The sequence below is a fragment of the Lithobates pipiens genome, unplaced genomic scaffold (genome assembly GCF_037356315.1).
Source record: "Lithobates pipiens isolate NorthernLeopardFrog02 unplaced genomic scaffold, aLitPip1_a1.2 Scaffold_13, whole genome shotgun sequence".
In the NCBI taxonomy this organism is placed as follows: domain Eukaryota; kingdom Metazoa; phylum Chordata; class Amphibia; order Anura; family Ranidae; genus Lithobates; species Lithobates pipiens.
Window position 1 is genome coordinate 100,436,270 of NW_027507718.1, and position 19,645 is coordinate 100,455,914.

General features: G+C 43.2%; 1 protein-coding gene across 4 annotated transcripts in view; it reads left to right on the forward strand.

Moving 5' to 3' along the window:
* SUSD1 (sushi domain containing 1) overlaps positions 1-19,645 on the forward strand; it is a 321,740-nt gene that overhangs the window by 109,508 nt on the left and 192,587 nt on the right. For 2 of the 4 annotated variants that reach the window (XM_077475343.1, XM_077475342.1), the window contains exons 7-10: positions 289-468; positions 5,700-5,879; positions 11,596-11,775; positions 15,874-16,053. In XM_077475343.1, coding sequence (XP_077331469.1) covers positions 289-468; positions 5,700-5,879; positions 11,596-11,775; positions 15,874-16,053 — 720 coding nt within the window. The remainder of the gene's footprint in view (positions 1-288; positions 469-5,699; positions 5,880-11,595; positions 11,776-15,873; positions 16,054-19,645) is intronic. The other 2 variants (XM_077475344.1, XM_077475345.1) reach the window with 2 other exon arrangements.

Consider the following 19,645-nt stretch of genomic DNA (forward strand, 5'->3'; position numbering starts at 1 on the left):
AGCCTGCCCACACACGGTTCAAATCACGACCAAGTCCTGCTGAACCGCTGAGTTTCGAACCACCTATGGTCGGCCTAAGGCTTGGGGAGCAACAATATTGTAAGTATTAATGTGTATGCAAATGTGTTATTGTATCATTTTGTGTCAATGCAGCAATGGCTTTACAAACAATGCTACCCTTGTTTTCTGCACCCCAGAAATATTAATATATTTAAGTGCAATTGATTATCATGACCAATAATGTATTCTAATCATTTTAGTTTTATGTGATCTAACTTTGTTTTCTAGCTGTTGACTGTGGACTCCCACAAGCTTTGCCAAATACTGTAATCCACTTATTTAATAGCACCGCTTACAGAAGCAAAGTTACATTTGTGTGTTCAAAAGGATTTATTGCAGAGAGTGGACCCAATACATCAGTCTGCAATGCATCAGGGCACTGGGAAGGTGCCAATTTGGTGTGTAAAGGTAAGAAGCTCTACTTACAACTAGGATGAAAGGATACAGGGTATTTACAGTAAAATCTTTTTTGCTCAACACTACAAAGTAATAAAAAAGAACAGGCTGTTTTCACAAGTAATACTATATTAAAGTAATTTGGCATAATTTAAAGTAATATTGACTAACTATCTGCATGAAAATGGCCAGTTCTATCTGGCTGCAACAGCCAATACAAAACTATACAATGGAGTCACATATACCCATAAATCAGTGGCAGGCAACTTATTAAAACTTTGACAAATCCACAGGGTCGCATAAAAGCTTTTTTTAGTTTGCAATTATTATTTAGAATGGTATTAAAAAAAGACAATAAAATAAGTGTTACTACATTTTGTTTTTGAAAAATGTGTCTCTTTTCCAGAATGCTTTCTTACAGCTTCTTTCTTGGTTGCTATTATGTGACAAAACAACACAAAATTTGTTTTTTTTAAATAGAACTATTGGCAAAACTTTTTTTTTCTCCATTTTTGATAGATCAAGAGAGGGTTATAACTCCTGTCAGATTTTTTTTTCACCATCTGTGTCCGATTGTGAAGCTTTCACTTCACTTCCTGTTCCATAGCCAAACAGGAAGTGAGAAGAAATCCCTGCAAATTAAGGAGATCTTTTGGGGCTCCAATGAAAGATTTTCCCTCTATCACTTTTCTGGGGACAACCCAAAATTATTTATTATTTAATTTATTTTACTTTCACTTTCAATGATCTTTTTTTTTTTTTTTTCAAAGATCCTTTACTTATATCCTGCCTTTCTACTTTCATTCCCTTTCTTCATCTTCATCTGATATAATTCCTCCAAATAATATATAAAATCTACCCTTCCAATCCATTCTTTTAATGTTGGGCTTTCTGATGCTTGGCAGTGTTTTGGTATCAGGTTTGCTGTGTTTATTAAATGAGGTATCACTACTTTCTTATACTGTTTTATTGTCAGGTTAGTGCTATGAAATAAATACGTTTCTGAATTTGTAGGCATGCTCACACCCGTTTTCTCCTGAATCAATTGTATCCCCTCTTGCCAAAATTTCAGTATTTTTAAACATTCCCACCATATGTGCACAGCTGTTTCTTTCATCCCACAACCTCTCCAACAGAGCCATGATTTCTCTGATTGATATTTATGTACTCTACTAGGTATTATGTACCGTCTTGATAGACACTTATAATTCATTTCTATCGTAGTTACATCTATTGCTGTTCCGTCCGCTAACTTCAGCATTTTTTCTTTCTCTTGCTCGCTCCAGTGTGCACCAAGTTCCGCTTACCATTTTCCTAGAAAAGGCGGTGCCATTGCTTCCGCCATTAAAGTAAGGATCTTGTATATCTGAGATATAACATGCTTCTGTGTCTCCTGTAGACAGCAGTTTCTTGAATGGCAATAGATTTTTCCCTGACCTTATTGGGTATGGCAATGTTTTTATAAAATGCCTAAGCTGAAAATATCTTAAATCATCAATCACCAATAATTCTATTTTAGGTCTTAATTCCTGAATTGTGCATAATGCTCCCTCTTTCATAATATCTTTTAATTGTGCATTTTTATCTTTTATCCATACTCCAAATAGTGTCTCATTCCACGGTAAAAAATCATTGGCTCCTGAAAGTGGAATTAGTGGTGAATTATATTCCAATTTCCTTTGCTTGTTCATTAAATAACAAATCCTAACTATATTCATTGTTAACACACTTCAATCTTTATAAAAATTATGAAATTGTTGTGGTACCTATATCACCTTATGCAATAGTTTCTTACTCAATGTATTTTCTATTTTAACGCAACTTTTTTCTTGTGCATTATATGTCCAATCTATAATTTGTGATAGCAAAACTGCATTATAATATCTTTTAAAATCCATATCTTTACTAATCACCGAAAACTGAATTTTTGGCTTTTTATGCTGCCATTAGTGTAGACTAGAGGAGGGCTGTAATGTGTACTCTGCAAGAAGGAACACACACACTCTCACTGTCTCCGGGTTACTGATTTTATCTGGCCATAGAGAGGTGATGCTGCTGGGTGCTGTTCGGGATGATTTTTCATCTTACAGGCTGTAATAAGCTTGGATCACGTGTTCATTGGTGTTTGTTTATCCAGGATTTTCATTCACCTTGTGTCTGTTTGGAGTTCATTGGACCACATATGGGATTGCATGGGCTTTTTTAAATTATTTTCATGATTTTTATTCACTTTGCTTTGGATGTACTAGTTCACTGAATGATTACATGAACTATTTTATAACACATAAATAGGTGGTGTTTGTATTTTTATATACTCAATTAGGTATGTTTATATATTTACACATGTAACTTTTAGTGCAGTTCTTTTCTGCATTGTATTTCTGTTTTGTGTATATCTCACAAATTTGAACTGCTGCTGGTTAGGGTTTAGGGTGTTAGCGCAGTATTCTTTTTCTTCCACATATTTAAGTATCATCTTCTTTATGGTCTTTAAGTATTCTTGTGGCACATATATTGGGAGCATCTGAAACTTATAAAGCACCTTTGGTAGGATTTCCATCTTAACTACCTCCCACCTGGCCACTCCACATAAATGGCTGAGTGGTCCTTTCTTCGTTCTGAGTGGACATTCAGGAACGCCCATCAGAAAGAGTGCTCGCAGCACGGCCATGAGATCGGGATATGGGCGCTGTGATTGGCCCTCCCTCCTGTGTCCAATCACAGCCATCACATGTAAACACGTGTCTCTGTGACAGTTCTTCCTGCTGAGCTCAGTGAGAGCTCAGTGCAGGTGGGGGGGAGGGGAAGAGGGGGGATCTGCAGATCTGTGACAGCTCTCTGTGTGAGGATGATTTTACACAGAGAGCTGTTACAGATCACCCCACAAAGTACACCAAGCACCACTGATACCCCTGTCCCTATACACATTTCATTGTCCCCATAAAAAACATCTGTCTGTCCCCCATCAATGCCAACACCAAATAAACACTGATTTCGGTTATTTTTACCAAAGAAATGTAGCAACATAATTTTTGGTCAAAATTTATCAAGAGAAATTACTTATTTGCAAAATTTTATATAACGGAAACTACAAAAAATGCATTTTGTATTGAACATTTTCTGTCTTTTTTTATTTGTAGCGTAAAAAATATAAAAAAACCCCAGTGGTGATTAAATACCACCAAAAAAAGCTCTATTTGTGTGAAAAAAATTATAAAAATGTCATTTGGGTACAGTGTTACATGACCATGCAATGCTAATTCAAAGTATCACAATTGTAAGGGGCCCGAGGAGCCTGAGGGGCCCGCCCGGGCCAGAAGAAGGCAGGATGGGCGGGTGGAGGGGAGCCGTGCTGTGCATTACACAAACAATCTCCCAGCTTCTACTGTTCTTGTGTCACAGACACTGAGCTACTATGTGTATGTTCACTGTTCGTGTGATCTGTACTGTGCTTCTCAGCAACATGTCAGCTTTAGAAAAACGACCATAGACTAGGTAGGAAGACGTCATTTACAAGTAAGGGCTGTGAGGGAAAGGGAGGGGGGCTGTTGGTGTACAGAGAGGGGCCAGAGCCTTGTGTGTGTACAGATTTGTGTATGCAGTGGTGTATTTTGATGTTGTGCTGCCCCAGGCAAGACTAAAATCAGGCGCCCCCCTCCATCTAAAATTGTTCCACCCCATCCTTCTCAAATGGCTATTCGGGGCCCCTGGTGGCTGTGTGGGGGCCCTGGTGGCTGTGTGGGGTCCCTGTACAGGGTCCCTGGTTGTTGTGCTGGGTCCATGGTGGTTGTGCAGGGTCCCAGGTGGCTGTTCGAGGTCCCGATGGCTGTGCGGGGTCCTGGGTGGTTGTGTAGGGTCCCTGGTGGCTGTGCGGGGTCCCTGGTGACTGTGCGGGGTCCCTGGTGGCTGTGCGAGGTCCCTGGTGGCTTTGCGGGGTCCTGGGTGGTTGTGTAGGATCCCTGGTGGTTGTGCGGGGTCCCTGGTGGTTGTACAGGGTCACTGGTGGCTGTGCAGGGTCTTAGGTAGTTGTGCAGGATCCCGGGTCCCTGGTGGGTGTGCGAGGTCCCTGATGGCTGTGCGGGGTCCTGGGTGGTTGTGTAGGGTCCCTGGTGGTTGTGTAGGGTCCCTGGTGGCTGTGCGAGGCCCCTGGTGGTTGTGCAGGGTCCCGGGTCCCTGGTGGGTCTGCGAGGTCCCTTGCTTGGCCTAGGCCAAAACACAGCACTGTGTGTATGTGAGGGGCTGATATATAATATATACAGGTGTGTGTGTGTGTGGGGGGGTAACATATATACAGATGTGTGGGGGGGCTGACATATATACAGGTGTGTGTGTGGGGGGGGGCTGACATATATACAGGTGTGTGTGTGTGGGGGGGGGGTGATATATATATATATATATATATATATATATATATATATATATATACATATATATACAGGTGTGAGGGGGCTGACATATATATACAGGATTGAGGGGGGGCTTAGTGCGTACAGGTGAGGTGGCCAGTGTGCGGATTCGGTAGGATGGCCCGTGGTCAGGCTGGGGGGGGGGGCAGGCCTAAAGCTGTGTAAGGGGCCCAAACATTTCTGATGGGCCCATCCCTATGTCCTCTATTGTAGCTAACAAGAATACCCTGTCAAATGCTTTTTCTATTGGTTATTGACAGTAATAGAGTTGGGGGTCCACCTCTTTTAATTTTTTGTAATAATAGTTCATTGTGTATCAACTTCGGCATTAGTCCCTTCAATCTTGTAGCTAATACTTTAGCATAAAGATTTATATTTACATTCATTAGTGATATTGGTCTGTAGCTAGCACATTGTGTTATATCTTTTCCTTCTTTTGGTATCAATGCAATATTAGCTAGGAGCAATTCTATTCTAGATTTGGTACCAGTTGATCCTTTAACTTTTTATAATAGATTCCGGGGAATTGGGAAATGTCTCACTACCTGTGATTAGCTCTGTGCAGTGCCAGCTTCCTGGCGAACACACCTGAGCTCATCCTTACTCCTTGGATCTCCTAGCAAACACACCTAGCCGACGCCATGTTCAAGACCCTCCCTGTCCTGTGTCCACCTGTTAGTGTATTGTTTTGTGTCATTGCAACAATGGCTTCACAAACAATGCTAGCCTTGTTTTCTGCACCCCAGAAATATTAATATATTTAAGTGCAAGAGATTATTATGACCAATAATGTATTCTAATCATTTTAATTGTATGTGATCTAACTTTGTTTTCCAGCTGTTGACTGTGGACTCCCACAAGCTTTGCCAAATACTGTAATCCACTTATTTAATAGCACCACTTATGGAAGCAAAGTTACATTTGTGTGTTCAAAAGGATTTATTGCAGAGAGTGGATCCAATACATCAGTCTGCAATGCATCAGGGCAATGGGAGGGTGCCAATTTGGTGTGTAAAGGTAAGAAATCCTACTTACAACTAGGATATAAGGATACAGGGTATTTACAGTAAAACAGAAAATTGTTTCATATTTACCATCATTTACCGTCAAATCTGCAAAAATTGCAACAATTCTGTGTTTTTCTGTCAATATGGGGTGCTGTGTGTACATTAAGGAGGATAAAAATGAACTTAAATGATTTTAGCAAATGGCTGCAAAATAACAAAGCATGAAAAATTTAAGGGGGTCTGAATAATTTACATCCCCACTGTATATTGGGAACATCTGAAACTTATAAAGCACCTTTGGTAGGATTCCCATCTTAACTACCTCTCACTTGACCATAAAGGGCTGGGTGGTCCTTTCCTCATTCTGAGTGGACGTTCAGGAACATCCCTCAGAACGAGACGGCCATGACATTGGGATATGGGCGCTGTGATTGGCCCTCCCTCCTGTGTCCAATCACAGCCGTCACAATGTAAACAGTGAACTGTGACAGTTCTCCCCACTGAGCTCAGTGAGAGGGGGGGTAGAGGAATCTGCAGATCCATGACAGCTCTCTGTGTAAGGATGATTTTACACAGAGAGCTGTTACAGATCACCCCATAAAGTACACCACTGATACCGATGTCCCTCTACACATTTCATTGTCCCCATAAAAAATATGTCTGTCCCCCATCACTGCCAACATCAAATAAACACTGATTTGGGTTATTTTTACCAAAGAAATGTAGCAACATAATTTTTCGGCAAAATGTATCAAGAGAAATTACTTATTTGCAAAATTTTATAACGGAAACTAAGAAAAATGCAAAAAAATTTAAAAAAATGTCGGTCTTTTTTTATTTGTAGCGTAAAAAATATAAAATAACCTCAGCAGTGATTAAATACCACCAAAAAAAGCTCTATTTGTGTGAAGAAAATGATAAAAATGTAATTTGGGTACAGTGTTACGTGAGCATGCAATTCTCATTCAAAATATAACAGCGCTGAAAGCTGAAAATTGGCCTGGGAAGGAGGGGGGTGAAAGTGCCCAGTATTGAAGTAGTTAATGATGTTTATACACTCTATCCAAGAGAGTGGCCTCATTGAAATTTTCCTTATTTCTTCTTTTATCTCATTTAATAATTGAATATAATTTGTATGGTATATATATTTTTTAAAGATCTTAATATTTTGTGCCATGTAAACAGAAATTCTCCTTTTAGGTTTTGTTCTTCTTCCCTATCCATATTGATATTTAAAATTTCCCATTTTGTAGGGTTAACTTTTAGATTTGATAATTCTCCGTAATATTTAGGTACTTTCATTATCTTTGGTAGCGTTGTTCTAGGGCTATACACATAAAACAGAATTTTGTCTACATATGCTGCCACTTTATGTTCCTCTTCTCCTATTCTTATTCCTTTTATGTCTACACTATTCCTGATAGTAGCTAATAAGGGCTCCAATGTCAATACAAACAAAAGAGGTGAAAGGGAACACCCCTGTCTCATTCCATTAAACATTTCAAAAGGTAATGATAAGATCCCATTAACTTTTACTGCTGCTGTTGGCTGTTTATATAATGTTTTAATCCATTGAGTCCATCCCTATTTCCTCTATTGTAGCTAACAAGAATACCCTGTCAAATGCTTTCTCTACATATATTGACAGTAATAGAGCTGGGGGTCCATCTCTTCTAATTTTTTGCAATAATACCAGAGTTCTTACCCCCTCATCTATTCCTTCCCTACCTGGGATGAACCCCACTTGATCAGTGTGTATCAACTCCGGCAATAGTCCCTTCAATATTGTGGCTAATACTTTAGTATAAAGCTTTGTATCTACATTCAGCAGTGATATTGGTCTGTAGCCATGGGCGTCCGCAGCAGGGGGCAAGGGGGGTCAAGTGCCCCCCCCTGGAATCCCCAAGGTGTTGCAATCGCCACCATGCTGGCGGCTGCATCCTAAGCTCTCTCCTCTGGATCACAGCACTGGCTGGCTCTGTGTTCGGCAGCCGCTCTGTAATACAGTCCCACCCCCCCAGACCTGCTCGTGTGATAGGCAGAACGTTGATTCTTTCTACTATCACACGAGCAGGTCTGGGGGGGTGGGACTGTATTACAGAGCGGCTGCCGAACACAGAGCCAGCCAGCGATGTGATCCAGAGGAGTAGATGCCCATCTGTACAGCCCTCTCTGTGTGCCACAGTGCCTGGATAGGAGGATCGAGGGAGGGAGGTGCTGCAGTGCTCTCCTCCACCACCACACTCTCCTGCCCCCCCCCCAGTGCTCTCCTCCACCACCACACTCTCCTGCCCCCATCAGTGCTCTCCTCCACCACCACACTCTCCTGCCCCCCAGTGCTCTCCTCCACCACCACACTCTCCTGCCCCCTCCAGTGCTCTCCTCCCCCACCACCACACTTTCCTGCCCCCCTCAGTGCTCTCCTCCACCACCACCACACTCCCCTGCCCCCCCCAGTGCTCTCCTACACCACCACCACCACACTCTCCTGCCCCCCCAGTGCTCTCCTCCACCACCACACTCTCCTGCCCCCCCCACAGTTCTCTCCTCCCCTGTTCTTGCTGCCCCCCCCTGCTCTCTAGCTCTCCCCATCCTTCTCTAGCCACCATTCCAGTGCTCTCCACTCCCCCCGCTCACCCCCAGTGCTTTTCCCCCCAGTGCTCTCCACTCCCCCCAGTGCTCTCGCCCCTGTTCTCCCCCCACAGTGCTCTCCACTCCCCCCAGTGCTCTCCTCCACCACACTCTCCTGCCCCCCCCCCACAGTTTTCTCCTCCCCTGTTCTTGCTGCCCCCCCTGCTCTCCAGCTCTCCCCGTCCTTCTCTAGCCCCACCATCCCAGTGCTCTCCCCCACTGCCCCCCCCAGTGCTCTCCCCCACAGTGCTCTCCACTCCCCCCAGTCCTCTCTCCTCCATGCTTCCCCCCGTTCTCCTCCCCAGTCCTCCCCAGTCCTCCCCAGTGCTCTCTCCCCTGTTCTCCCCCCAGTGCTCTCCACTCCCTTCAGTGCTCTCCCCCCAGTGCTCTCCCACCTGTTCTCCCCCCAGTGCTCTCCTCCTGTTCTCCCCCCCCAGTGCTCTCACCCCAGTTCTCCCCCCCCAGTGCTCTTCAGCTCTCCCCATCACTCTCCAGCCCCCCATTCTCCCCACCCCTGTTCTTTCTTTCCCCCAGTGCTCTCAAGTCCCCCCCAGCACTCTCCACTCCCCACCCCTGTGATCTCCACTCCCCCTCACTCTTTGCCCCTACCCATGTGTTCTCCAACCCCGCCAGTACTCTTTGCTCCCCCTTCTCTCCAACTCCCACCCAGTGCTCTCCACTTCCCCAGGACCAGAGGGCAGGCTGACTGGGGCTGGAAAATGAGGACGGCTGAAGGTGCAGGTGGCCAGGGACCACTCCATCTCACAGCAGACAGATCCTCTGGAAGGAGCACCGTCCCCATCCAAAATGAGAACAGACCCTGCCTGCTGCTGGCCATCATGGATAGCCTGCTGGCATGCAAGGTACCATACCGAGCATCAACAACACACCTTCCCACAGACAGGGACTGCAGACTGGGACATGGGGCACAGGAGGGGCTGCATTCACGGCACAGTAAAGCTGCATTTGATGGACACAGTGAGGCTGCATTTGATGGACACAGTGAGGCTGTATTTGATGGACACAGTGAGGCTGTATTTGATGGACACAGTGAGGCTGCATTTGATGGACACAGTGAGGCTGCATTGGTGGGCAAAGAGAGGCTGCATTGGTGGGCACAGAGAGGCTGCATTGGTGGGCACAGTGAGGCTGCATTGGTGGGCACAGTCAGTCTGCATTTGATGGGCACTGGTGAGGCTGCATTGAGCTCTTGCATCAAGTCTGTAGTCTCTGACCATCTCCTGTAGCATGTCTGCAGTCTCTGAGGGAGTCTGGAGAGGAGTCAAGAATGGGAGCACCGCCGGGATGGGGGTCATGGGAGAAGTCAGACTTGTGTGGGCAGGAGACTATAAGATAAAACCAGAGCCACCAAGCTGGAGCCGACTGACTGAGCCCTGCACAGTGCACCTAAGAGGAGGTCAGTGACAGCACCGCCAGGCCAGTCGGGGGGGGGGTCACTGATGTAAAGGGGGAGTGAATACGATAATGTAAGGGGCACTGATATAAAGGGTTTCCTCCTTATATTAGTAACCCACCCCCCTTACCTTAGAGTATTCTTTCTGCAGAAACGTTCTGAGTTCTGAGTTTCTGGGGTCCCCCTTGATGATTGATCACTTACCACTATTAGGCCGGGTTCACACCGCTGCGATGTGGGAACGCAGCGAATCCGCGGCGTTTTCCCGCATCGCATTACTCCCGCCGGCAGTTCACACTGCCCTATGCGGACGGCTGGGAGTGTCAATGATATGTTAACGACACCCCCAGATCCGTCCGCATATCGCAGTGCGATCTGCCGACTCGCACAGGAATCGGATCGCATGGTGTGAACCCCCATGCGATCCGATTCTGTTGCGGACCAAAAAAAGGGTCCCGTGCGAGTTTGCTGCGGGAGCGATGCGAATTCAGCCATACTATCTGTATGGCTGAACTCGCATCGCTACGGAGATCGGATGTGATTTGCGGTACGAATCACATCCGGATCTCCCCCCGCAGCCGTGTGAACCCAGCCTTAACTGGAATTTGAATATATATATATATATATATATATATATATATATATATATATATAAAGCCCTATGTGATTTTATATCTAATACTCTCTTAATCAAATGTGCTTTAAAATGTTTGGTTTTCCCTTTCATGAACAAGAAACTAATGACGTTGTGCTGTTGGGCTGGTATAATAATGCTGTGAGGCTGGTATGAAATTTTCTCCAGGGCTGGTTTTTGAAAGCATGGGCGTTCGCAAGGTTACTCAAGTGGCTGCGTACCATGTCCATATAGCCTGGAGGATGTACATCTTTTTACATTGCAATACATCTATTGTTGCCATATTTTTATCTTGATGAAAACAGCCTATACAGTGACAGTATGAGATCAAAATATGGCCACAACAGATGTATTGCAATGTAAAAAGATGTACATTCTCTAGGCTATATGGGCATGGAACACAGCCACCAGAGTAACTTCCAATACAAAGTGAAGCTGAATTATCTGTTATATAACACATGTGTATTTCCAGTGGAAAGATTTTCATGAGATTGTCGAAAAGAGGCGGAGCATGAATGGCCTTAAAATGATGCCCCCCCCCTTGGAAAAAGTTCTGCGGACGCCCATGTCTGTAGCTAGCACATTGTGTGATATCCTTTTCTTCTTTTGGTATCAATGAAATATAAGACAGTAGCAATTCTATTTTCATCTCTACCCCTTCCTCAATAACAATCCAATAGGAGCATAGTTTTGGTACCAGTTGATCTTTAAACTTTTTATAATAAATTGCTGGGAATCGGGAAATATCTCACTACCTGTGATTAGCTCTGTGCAGTGCCGGCTTACTGGCGAACACATCTGAGCTCATCCTTACTCCTTGGATCTCCTAGCAAACACACCTAGCCGACGCCATGTTCAAGACCCTCCCTGTCCTGTGTCCACCTGTTAGTGTATCGTTTTGTGTCATTGCAGCAATGGCTTCACAAACAATGCTAGCCTTGTTTTCTGCAGCCCAGAAATATTAATATATTTAAGTGCAAGGGATTATTATGACCAATAATGTATTCTAATCATTTTAGTTTTATATGATCTAACTTTGTTTTCCAGCTGTTGACTGTGGACTCCCACAAGCTTTGCCAAATACTGTAATCCACTTATTTAATAGCACCAATTATGGAAGCAAAGTTACATTTGTGTGTTCAAAAGGATTTATTGCAGAGAGTGGATCCAATACATCAGTCTGCAATTTATCAGGGCAATGGGAGGGTGCCAATTCGGTGTGTAAAGGTAAGAAACCCTACTTACAACTAGGATATAAGGATACAGGGTATTTACAGTAAAACAGAAAATGGTTTACTGTAATTTTCTTTTCCTGGTGCCTATCCATGGCAGCATACCTGTACCTGTGACACGCTCCGTCTTGGCTCCTCCCTCAGGACGAGGAATATTATAAAAGAAAAGGATTAGTGCACTCCCAGCATTCTACCTAATATAGCATACCGAGGATGGGATTGTATGCATGCCATGGATAGGCACCAGGAAAAGAAACTTACGCTAAGTACGAAACAATTTTCTATTTTCCTGGCCTCCATGGCAGCATACCTGTGACAAATAACTAGCTGAAATGGGTGGGATGATGCATAGTAAAAAGATTTATTTGAAAAATAATTTAAAATAGGCAAATGCCAGCCTGATAGCCTGTCTGCCAGTTCTACAGATGAAAAAGCTGCCGGGTCTACTCTGTAACATCTCATAAACGCATGTCGCGATGACCATGATGCTACCCTTTAGATTGTTTTGATGGATAGGTCTGTTCTCGCCATCTAAGAAGCAGAAAACAAATGGGTGGCATACAGCCCAACTGAAGAGGGGGTTCCAGACCCCTATCCCTGTACACCTTGCCACCTCCGAGGGCTGAGCTCTTATGTGGTATCCTCAGATGGCCCCCCATCATCCAGATGCCTAGGAGGGATATTTGCTGCGTGCTGAGAGGATTCTCTTGAGGATGGGCCAAGAAGAGTTAACATCTCTGGAGGAAATTGAGCTAATTGCTGCAATGGAACTGCTGTTGCTCGTTCTGCTATGTAAAACCTGTGACTCGCTGTCTTTATCTTTACTAATCACTGCAAACTGAATTCTTGGCTTTTTATGCTGCCATATTTAAGTATCATCTTCTTTATGGTATTTAAGTATTCTTGTGGCACATACAGTGGGGACGGAAAGTATTCAGACCCCCTTAAATTTTTCAATCTTTGTTATATTGCAGTCATTTGCTAAAATCCTTTAAATTCATTTTTTTGTTCCTCATTAATGTACACACAGCACCCCATATTGACAGAAAAACACAGAATTGTTGACATTTTTGCAGATTTATAAAAAAAAAAAGAAAAACTGAAATATCACATGGTCCTAAGTATTCAGACCCTTTGCTGTGACACTCATATATTTAATTCAGGTGCTGTCCATTTCTTCTGATCATCCTTGAGATGGTTCTACACATTCATTTGAGTCCAGCTGTGTTTGATTATACTGATTGGACTTGATTAGGAAAGCCACACACCTGTCTATGTAAGACCTTACAGCTCACAGTGCATGTCAGAGCAAATGCGAATCATGAGGTCAAAGGAACTGCCTGAAGAGCTCAAAGACAGAATTGTGACAAGGCACAGATCTGGCCAAGGTTACAAAAATAATTCTGCTGCACTTAAGGTTCCTAAGAGCACAGTGGCCTCCATAATCCTTAAATGGAAGATGTTTGGGACGACCAGAACCCTTCCTAGAGCTGGCTGTCCTGCCAAACTGAGCTATCGGGGGAGAAGAGCCTTGGTGAGAGAGGTAAAGAAGAACCCAAAGATCACTGTAGCTGAGCTCCAGAGATGCAGTTGCGAGATGGGAGAAGGTTGTAGAAAGTTAACCATCACTGCAGCCCTCCACCAGTTGGGGCTTTATGGCAGAGTGGCCCGACGGAAGCCTCTCTTCAGTGCAAGACACATGAAAGCCCGTATGGAGTTTGTTAAAAAAAAAAAACACCTGAAGGACTCCAAGATGGTGAGAAATAACATTCTCTGGTCTGATGAGACCAAGATAGAACTTTTTGGCCTTAATTCTAAGTGGTATGTGTGGAGAAAACCAGGCACTGCTCATCACCAGTTCAATACAGTCCCAACAGTGAAGCATGGTGGTGGCAGCATCATGCTGTGGGGGTGTTTTTCAGCTGCAGGGACAGGACGACTGGTTGCAATCGAGGCAAATATGAATGTGGCCAAGTACAAGGCTATCCTGGACAAAAACCTTCCCCAGAGTGCTCAGGACCTCAGACTTGGCCGAAGGTTTACCTTCCAACAAGACAATGACCCTAAGCAAACAGCTAAAATAACGAAGGAGTGCATTCACAACAACTCCGTGACTGTTCTTGAATGGCCCAGCCAGAGGCCTGACTTAAACTCAAATGAGCATCTCTGGAGAGACCTAAAAATGGCTGTCCACCAACTTTTACCATATAACCTGACAGAACTATGGAGAATCTGCAAGGAGTAATGGCAGAGGATCCCCAAATCCAGGTGTGAAAAACTTGTTGCATCTTTCCTAAAAAGACTCATGGCTGTATAAGATCAAAAGGGTGCTTCTACTAAATACTGAGCAAAGGGTCTGAATACTTAGGACCATGTGATATTTCAGTTTTTCTTTTTCAATAAATCTTCAAAAATTTCAACAATTCTGTGTTTTTCTGTCAATATGGGGTGCTGTGTCTACATTAATGAGGAAAAAATGAACTTAAATGATTTTAGCAAATGGCTTCAAAATAACAAAGAGTGAAAAATTTAAGGGGGTCTGAATATTTGACGTTCTCACTGTATATTGGGAACATCTGAAACTTATAAAGCACCTTTGGTAGGATTCCCATCTTAACTACCCCTCACCTGGCCATAAACGGCTGGGTGGTCCTTTCCTCGTTCTGAGTGGACGTTCAGGAACGTCCCTCAGAACGACGGCCATGATATCAGGATATGGGCGCTGTGGTTAGCCCTCCCTCCTGTGTCCAATTACAGCTGTCACAATGTAAACAGAGACACGTGTCTCTGTGACAGTTCTCCCTGCTGAGCTCAGTGAGAGCTCAGTGTGCGGGGGGGGGGGGGGGGGAATCTGCAGATCTGTGACAGATTTTACACAGACAGCTGTTACAGATCACTCCATAAAATACACTAAGCACCACTGATACCCATGTCTCTCTACACATTTCATTGTCCCCATAAAAAATATGTCTGTCCCCCATCACTGCCAACACCAAATAAACACTGATTTGGGTTATTTTTAACAAAGAGATGTAGCAACATAATTTTTGGTCAAAATGTAGCAAGAGAAATTGCTTATTTGCAAAATTTTATAACGGAAACTAAGAAAAAATGCATTTTTTTTATTTGTAGCGTAAAAAATATAAAATAACCCCAGCGGTGATTAAATACCATCCAAAAAAGCTCTATTTGTGTGAAAAAAAATTATAAAAAATTTGGGTACAGTGTTACATGACCATGTAATGCTCATTCAAAGTATAACAGCACTGAAAGCTGAAAATTGGTCTGGTAAGGAGGACGGGTGAAAGTGTCCAGTATTGAAGTAGTTAATGATGTTTATACACCCTATCCAAGAGAGTGGCCTTATTGAGATTTTTCTTATTTCTTCTTTTATCTCATTTAATAATTGGGTCCATCCCTATTTCCTCTATTTTAGCTAACAGGAATACCCTGTCAAATGCTTTCTCTACATCTATTGACAGTAATAGAGCTGGGGGTCCATCTCTTTAAATTTTTTGTAATAATACCACAGTTCTTACCCCCTCATCTATTCCTTCCCTACCTGGGATGAACCCCACTTGATCAGTGTGTATCAACTACGGCATTAGTCCCTTCAATCTTGTGGCTAATACTTTAGCATAAAGCTTTGTATCCATTCAATAGTGATATTGGTCTGTAGCTAGCACATTGCGTGATATCCTTTCCTTCTTTTGGTATCAATGTAATATAAGCCAGCAGCAATTCTATTTTAATTTCCACCCCTTCCTCAATAACACTCCAATAGGAGCATAGTTTTGGTACCAGTTGATCTTTAAACTTTTTATAATAAATTGCGGGGAATCGGGAAATGTCTCACTACCTGTGATTAGCTCTGTGCAGTGCCGGCTTCCTGGCGAACACGTCTGAGCTCATCCTTAATCCTCGGATCTCCTAGCAAACACACCTAGCCGATACCATGTTCAGGCCCCTCCCTCTCCTGTGTCCACCTGTTATTGTATCGTTTTGTGTCATTGCAGCAATTGCTTCACAAACAATGCTACTAATAATGTATTCTATTCATTTTAGTTTTATGTGATCTAACTTTGTTTTCCAGCTGTTGACTGTGGACTCCCACAAGCTTTGCCAAATACTGTAATCCACTTATTTAATAGCAGCGCTTACAGAAGCAAAGTTACATTTGTGTGTGCAAAAGGATTTATTGCAGAGAGTGGATCCAATACATCAGTCTGCAATGCATCAGGGCACTGGGAAGGTGCTAATTTGGTGTGTAAAGGTAATAAACCCTACTTACAACTAGGATATAAGGATACAGGGTATTTACAGTAAAACAGAAAATTGTTTCATATTTACCATAATTTTCTTTTCCTGGTGCCTATCCATGGCACCATACCTGTACCTGTGACAAGTTCCACCTTGGCTCATCCCTCAGGACCAGGGAATATAAAAGAAAAGGATTAGTGCACTCCCAGCATTCTACGTAATATAGCATACTGAGGGTAGGATTGTATGCTGCTATGGAAAGGCACCAGGAAAAGAAAATTATGCTAAGTACAAAACTATTTTCTGTTTTCCTGGCCTCCATGGCAGCATACCTGTGACAAATAACTAGCTAAAATGGGTGGGTTGATGCATAGTAAAATATTTATTTGAAAAAGAATTTAAAATAGGCAAATGCAGGCATGATAGCCTGTCTGCCAGTTTCTACAGATAAAAAAGCTGCCCGGTCTACTCTGTAACATTTCGTAAACGCATATCGCGATGACCATGATGCTACCCTTAGATTGTTTTGATGGATAGGTCTGTTCTGGCCATCCAAGAAGCAGAAAACAACTGGGTGGCATACAGCCCAACTTAAGAGGGGGTTCCAGTCCCCTATCCCTGTACACCGTGTTGCCTTATGAGGAGTTTATGAGTAATCTCCATTAGCAACTGGGAATATTTGTATTATAGATGTATATATTAGGATAAATAAATAAAGAAGGTTTATAATAAGTATTAGGTTAACTTGGCAGGATGTGAGCAAATACATGAACAGACTTTTGGTTAGCGTATGTAATTCAATTAAAAGTCCCTTTTGTCTTACAAGTATGCTAAGTGTTTGTGTTAGGGAGATATCCTGCTGTTTACCTAATTTGGTAGTCAAAGGCCCAGGAAAAGATACCATTTGAGTGTGTAGTCGGTATGGGGCCGAATTAATTTGCTAGATAAAGGCTTGTGTATTCTTCCGTGCTGATCAACCATTTATCCATTTCAAAGGGTGGTTGATATGCTTAAAATATTGCTTTGATCTGTTCAGGAATGGACAATTTACCCCGGCTAGGACTGCGCATAGTTAAGTGCCCTATTCAAGAGTAACTTTCTCTTCAATTAAATTTGCTTCAGACTAATTATCACTAACCAATTAAAGCCAAAAGAGGAGTTGCTATTGAGGGGAAATTAAGTTATGAGGAAATTGACCAATCTTGAAAGAAATACGCTCGGGGGAGGAGAGGGCTAACCAATCAGGGTGGTCCTGTGCAAGTCAATGAGAGATGGCCCTTTATTAGTGGGACGCACACTAAGATTAAGAAATCAGAAATATAGATTTTTAAGGTTAACAGTGGCGACCACGAAGGGACGGCGTCGCAGGGAATTTCACTGACTACCGGGATAGAGTCATGAGTTTTCAGAATTGATCATTGTTGATTCAAGAGACACGGTTGAGTGATGCCGGAGAGTGGAAATATTCTTTTATCTCCATCCCCTTGTCCAGCAACACACAGGCATCCACTCTTCAGTACGTCCCAGGAAAAGTCACCTTGCATGTGTCCCCAAAGACTAACACTCCTGGTCCTACAACTTTGCCCAAAAATACAGCTGCAATCCCCTACTATGAACCAACATCCTTGGAATGCCCATCACTGCAAGAGGGACCACCTAGTGGCCTAACGGCAACATCAATCCCTGGAATTTTGTTCAATAACGTTAACTTCACTCATGTAACAGTGGTACTTAATTTGTCCCAGTGGAACATGGCTGAATTTGGCTCATGTGCCCGGACAAATGTGTGTCTGTTTTACTCCTCCTTGCTGGTAGATTTGATTGCCTCCCATGCAAGCCAAACTCAGGACCCATTTGCAGAACCAAACCTCACTCCCCATAGGGGCATTTTCAGATCAAGAAAGTTAAAGGGCTTGGACAGCATAATTGGGTCCATCCCAGGACTTTTTGCATCTGGCATGTCAATTTGGAACCGAGCTGATTTGTCAGCAATTCACAGGCATATCGGAAATTTTGAACAGAAAGAGGGTCGGCAAGTGCTGAAACCAGTTCTGCAGGGTGTTGAGGGGCTTGCAGAGGAGGAAAGGTTTACGGTTTATAACATGAAAGATATTGCCCAGTTGTTTGAAAAGACACAACAGAAAATAAACAAAATCATAAACATAAATAATCAGAAAGCTAGAGAGGATGGTATGGGGAAAGAGGTAATATGCACTGCGTATGGAAATTTAGTTTTAACCAAGGTCACTGATATCATCCGAGATATCCAAGCAGGTAAAATCCCTGATATATTAAGAGATACCGATCTTACCCAGTGGTATTGTACTCACACTAATATTAGTGGTGGAAAGAATGTACATTCTGGAGACAAGTGCAAACCTTCGCCGGTTTCCACACTTCGAAATATAGGGATAGTAACACCACACCCAAATAGAGGGCCATTTGCTTGCAAGAAGAGCCCGTCCCTGTGCGCCTACCGGGACCTAATGTATATTTCCTTCACCATGTCGCTGCCAGTGTTCCATCCACAAGATGACTACTTTAACATGACGGCGTCCATACACTCCCTCGGGTACCTTGAAAACGACGTGTACAAGGAAAGGTTGCACCTCCCCGAAATGCTCATTCAAGTTCAAGGGCGATGGAAAGCACCACACACTGCCTGCTGCACTGTCAAAGACAATAGGTACTTATGCCGTTGTGATGTTTTTGAAATTGACACTCCAGTCTGTGGTCTAAGCAATGACCCGGATCCCACAGCCAAAGTAGCAAGGGACCCCCAACTGGAAAGTCCACTCCAACCCCCTCAAGAAACCAGTACAAGTGAGATGGAAGCTAACTGCCCAGTGAAGTTGTCAAAATGGAAAACACTTAGCACAAAGGTCACCTACCACATGTACTGTGTCATTACCAATCACCGGACATTTCTCTATGGGGGTCAGTCGTGTCCAATACTCTATCCAAATTTTTGCTTCATTCCACATGAGTACACTATTATTAGGGAAACTGTAGTAACCCCCATACCAGTGTTAACAGAAGACTATATCATTGAGAGTCCCCCTGATGTCCCAGATCCTATAACCTATCTACCCCATTTTCATATAAAAATTGATACTATGTCAGTAAACCTTCACAATCTGCTCGCAAGGAAGGATACCCATAAAATTCAAATTAGTAATGATATGGAGAAAACAGGGAAAAGGCTGAATGAACTTTTACATGATGGGGATTTCAGCTTGGTCACCACCAGGACCTGGGTGGAAATGGGAAAAAAAGGTCTTCTCATATTGCAGTGTGGGGTACTGTTATTTATGATGGGCATGGTGGTATATCTCGACCGACTTCTAAGATGGCAGAGGGAGAAACTGAACTCACTAATGGAGATTAGACATAAACAATTACTCACTTAAGTGTGGCGTAGTTTCTTCTGACTCAACTTGCCACAAGGGGTCATCTGTTGCCTTATGAGGAGTTTATGAGTAATCTCCATTAGCAACTGGGAATATTTGTATTATAGATATATATATTAGGATAAGAAATAAAGAAGGTTTATAATAAGTATTAGGTTAACTTGGCTGGATGTGAGCAAATACATGAACAGACTT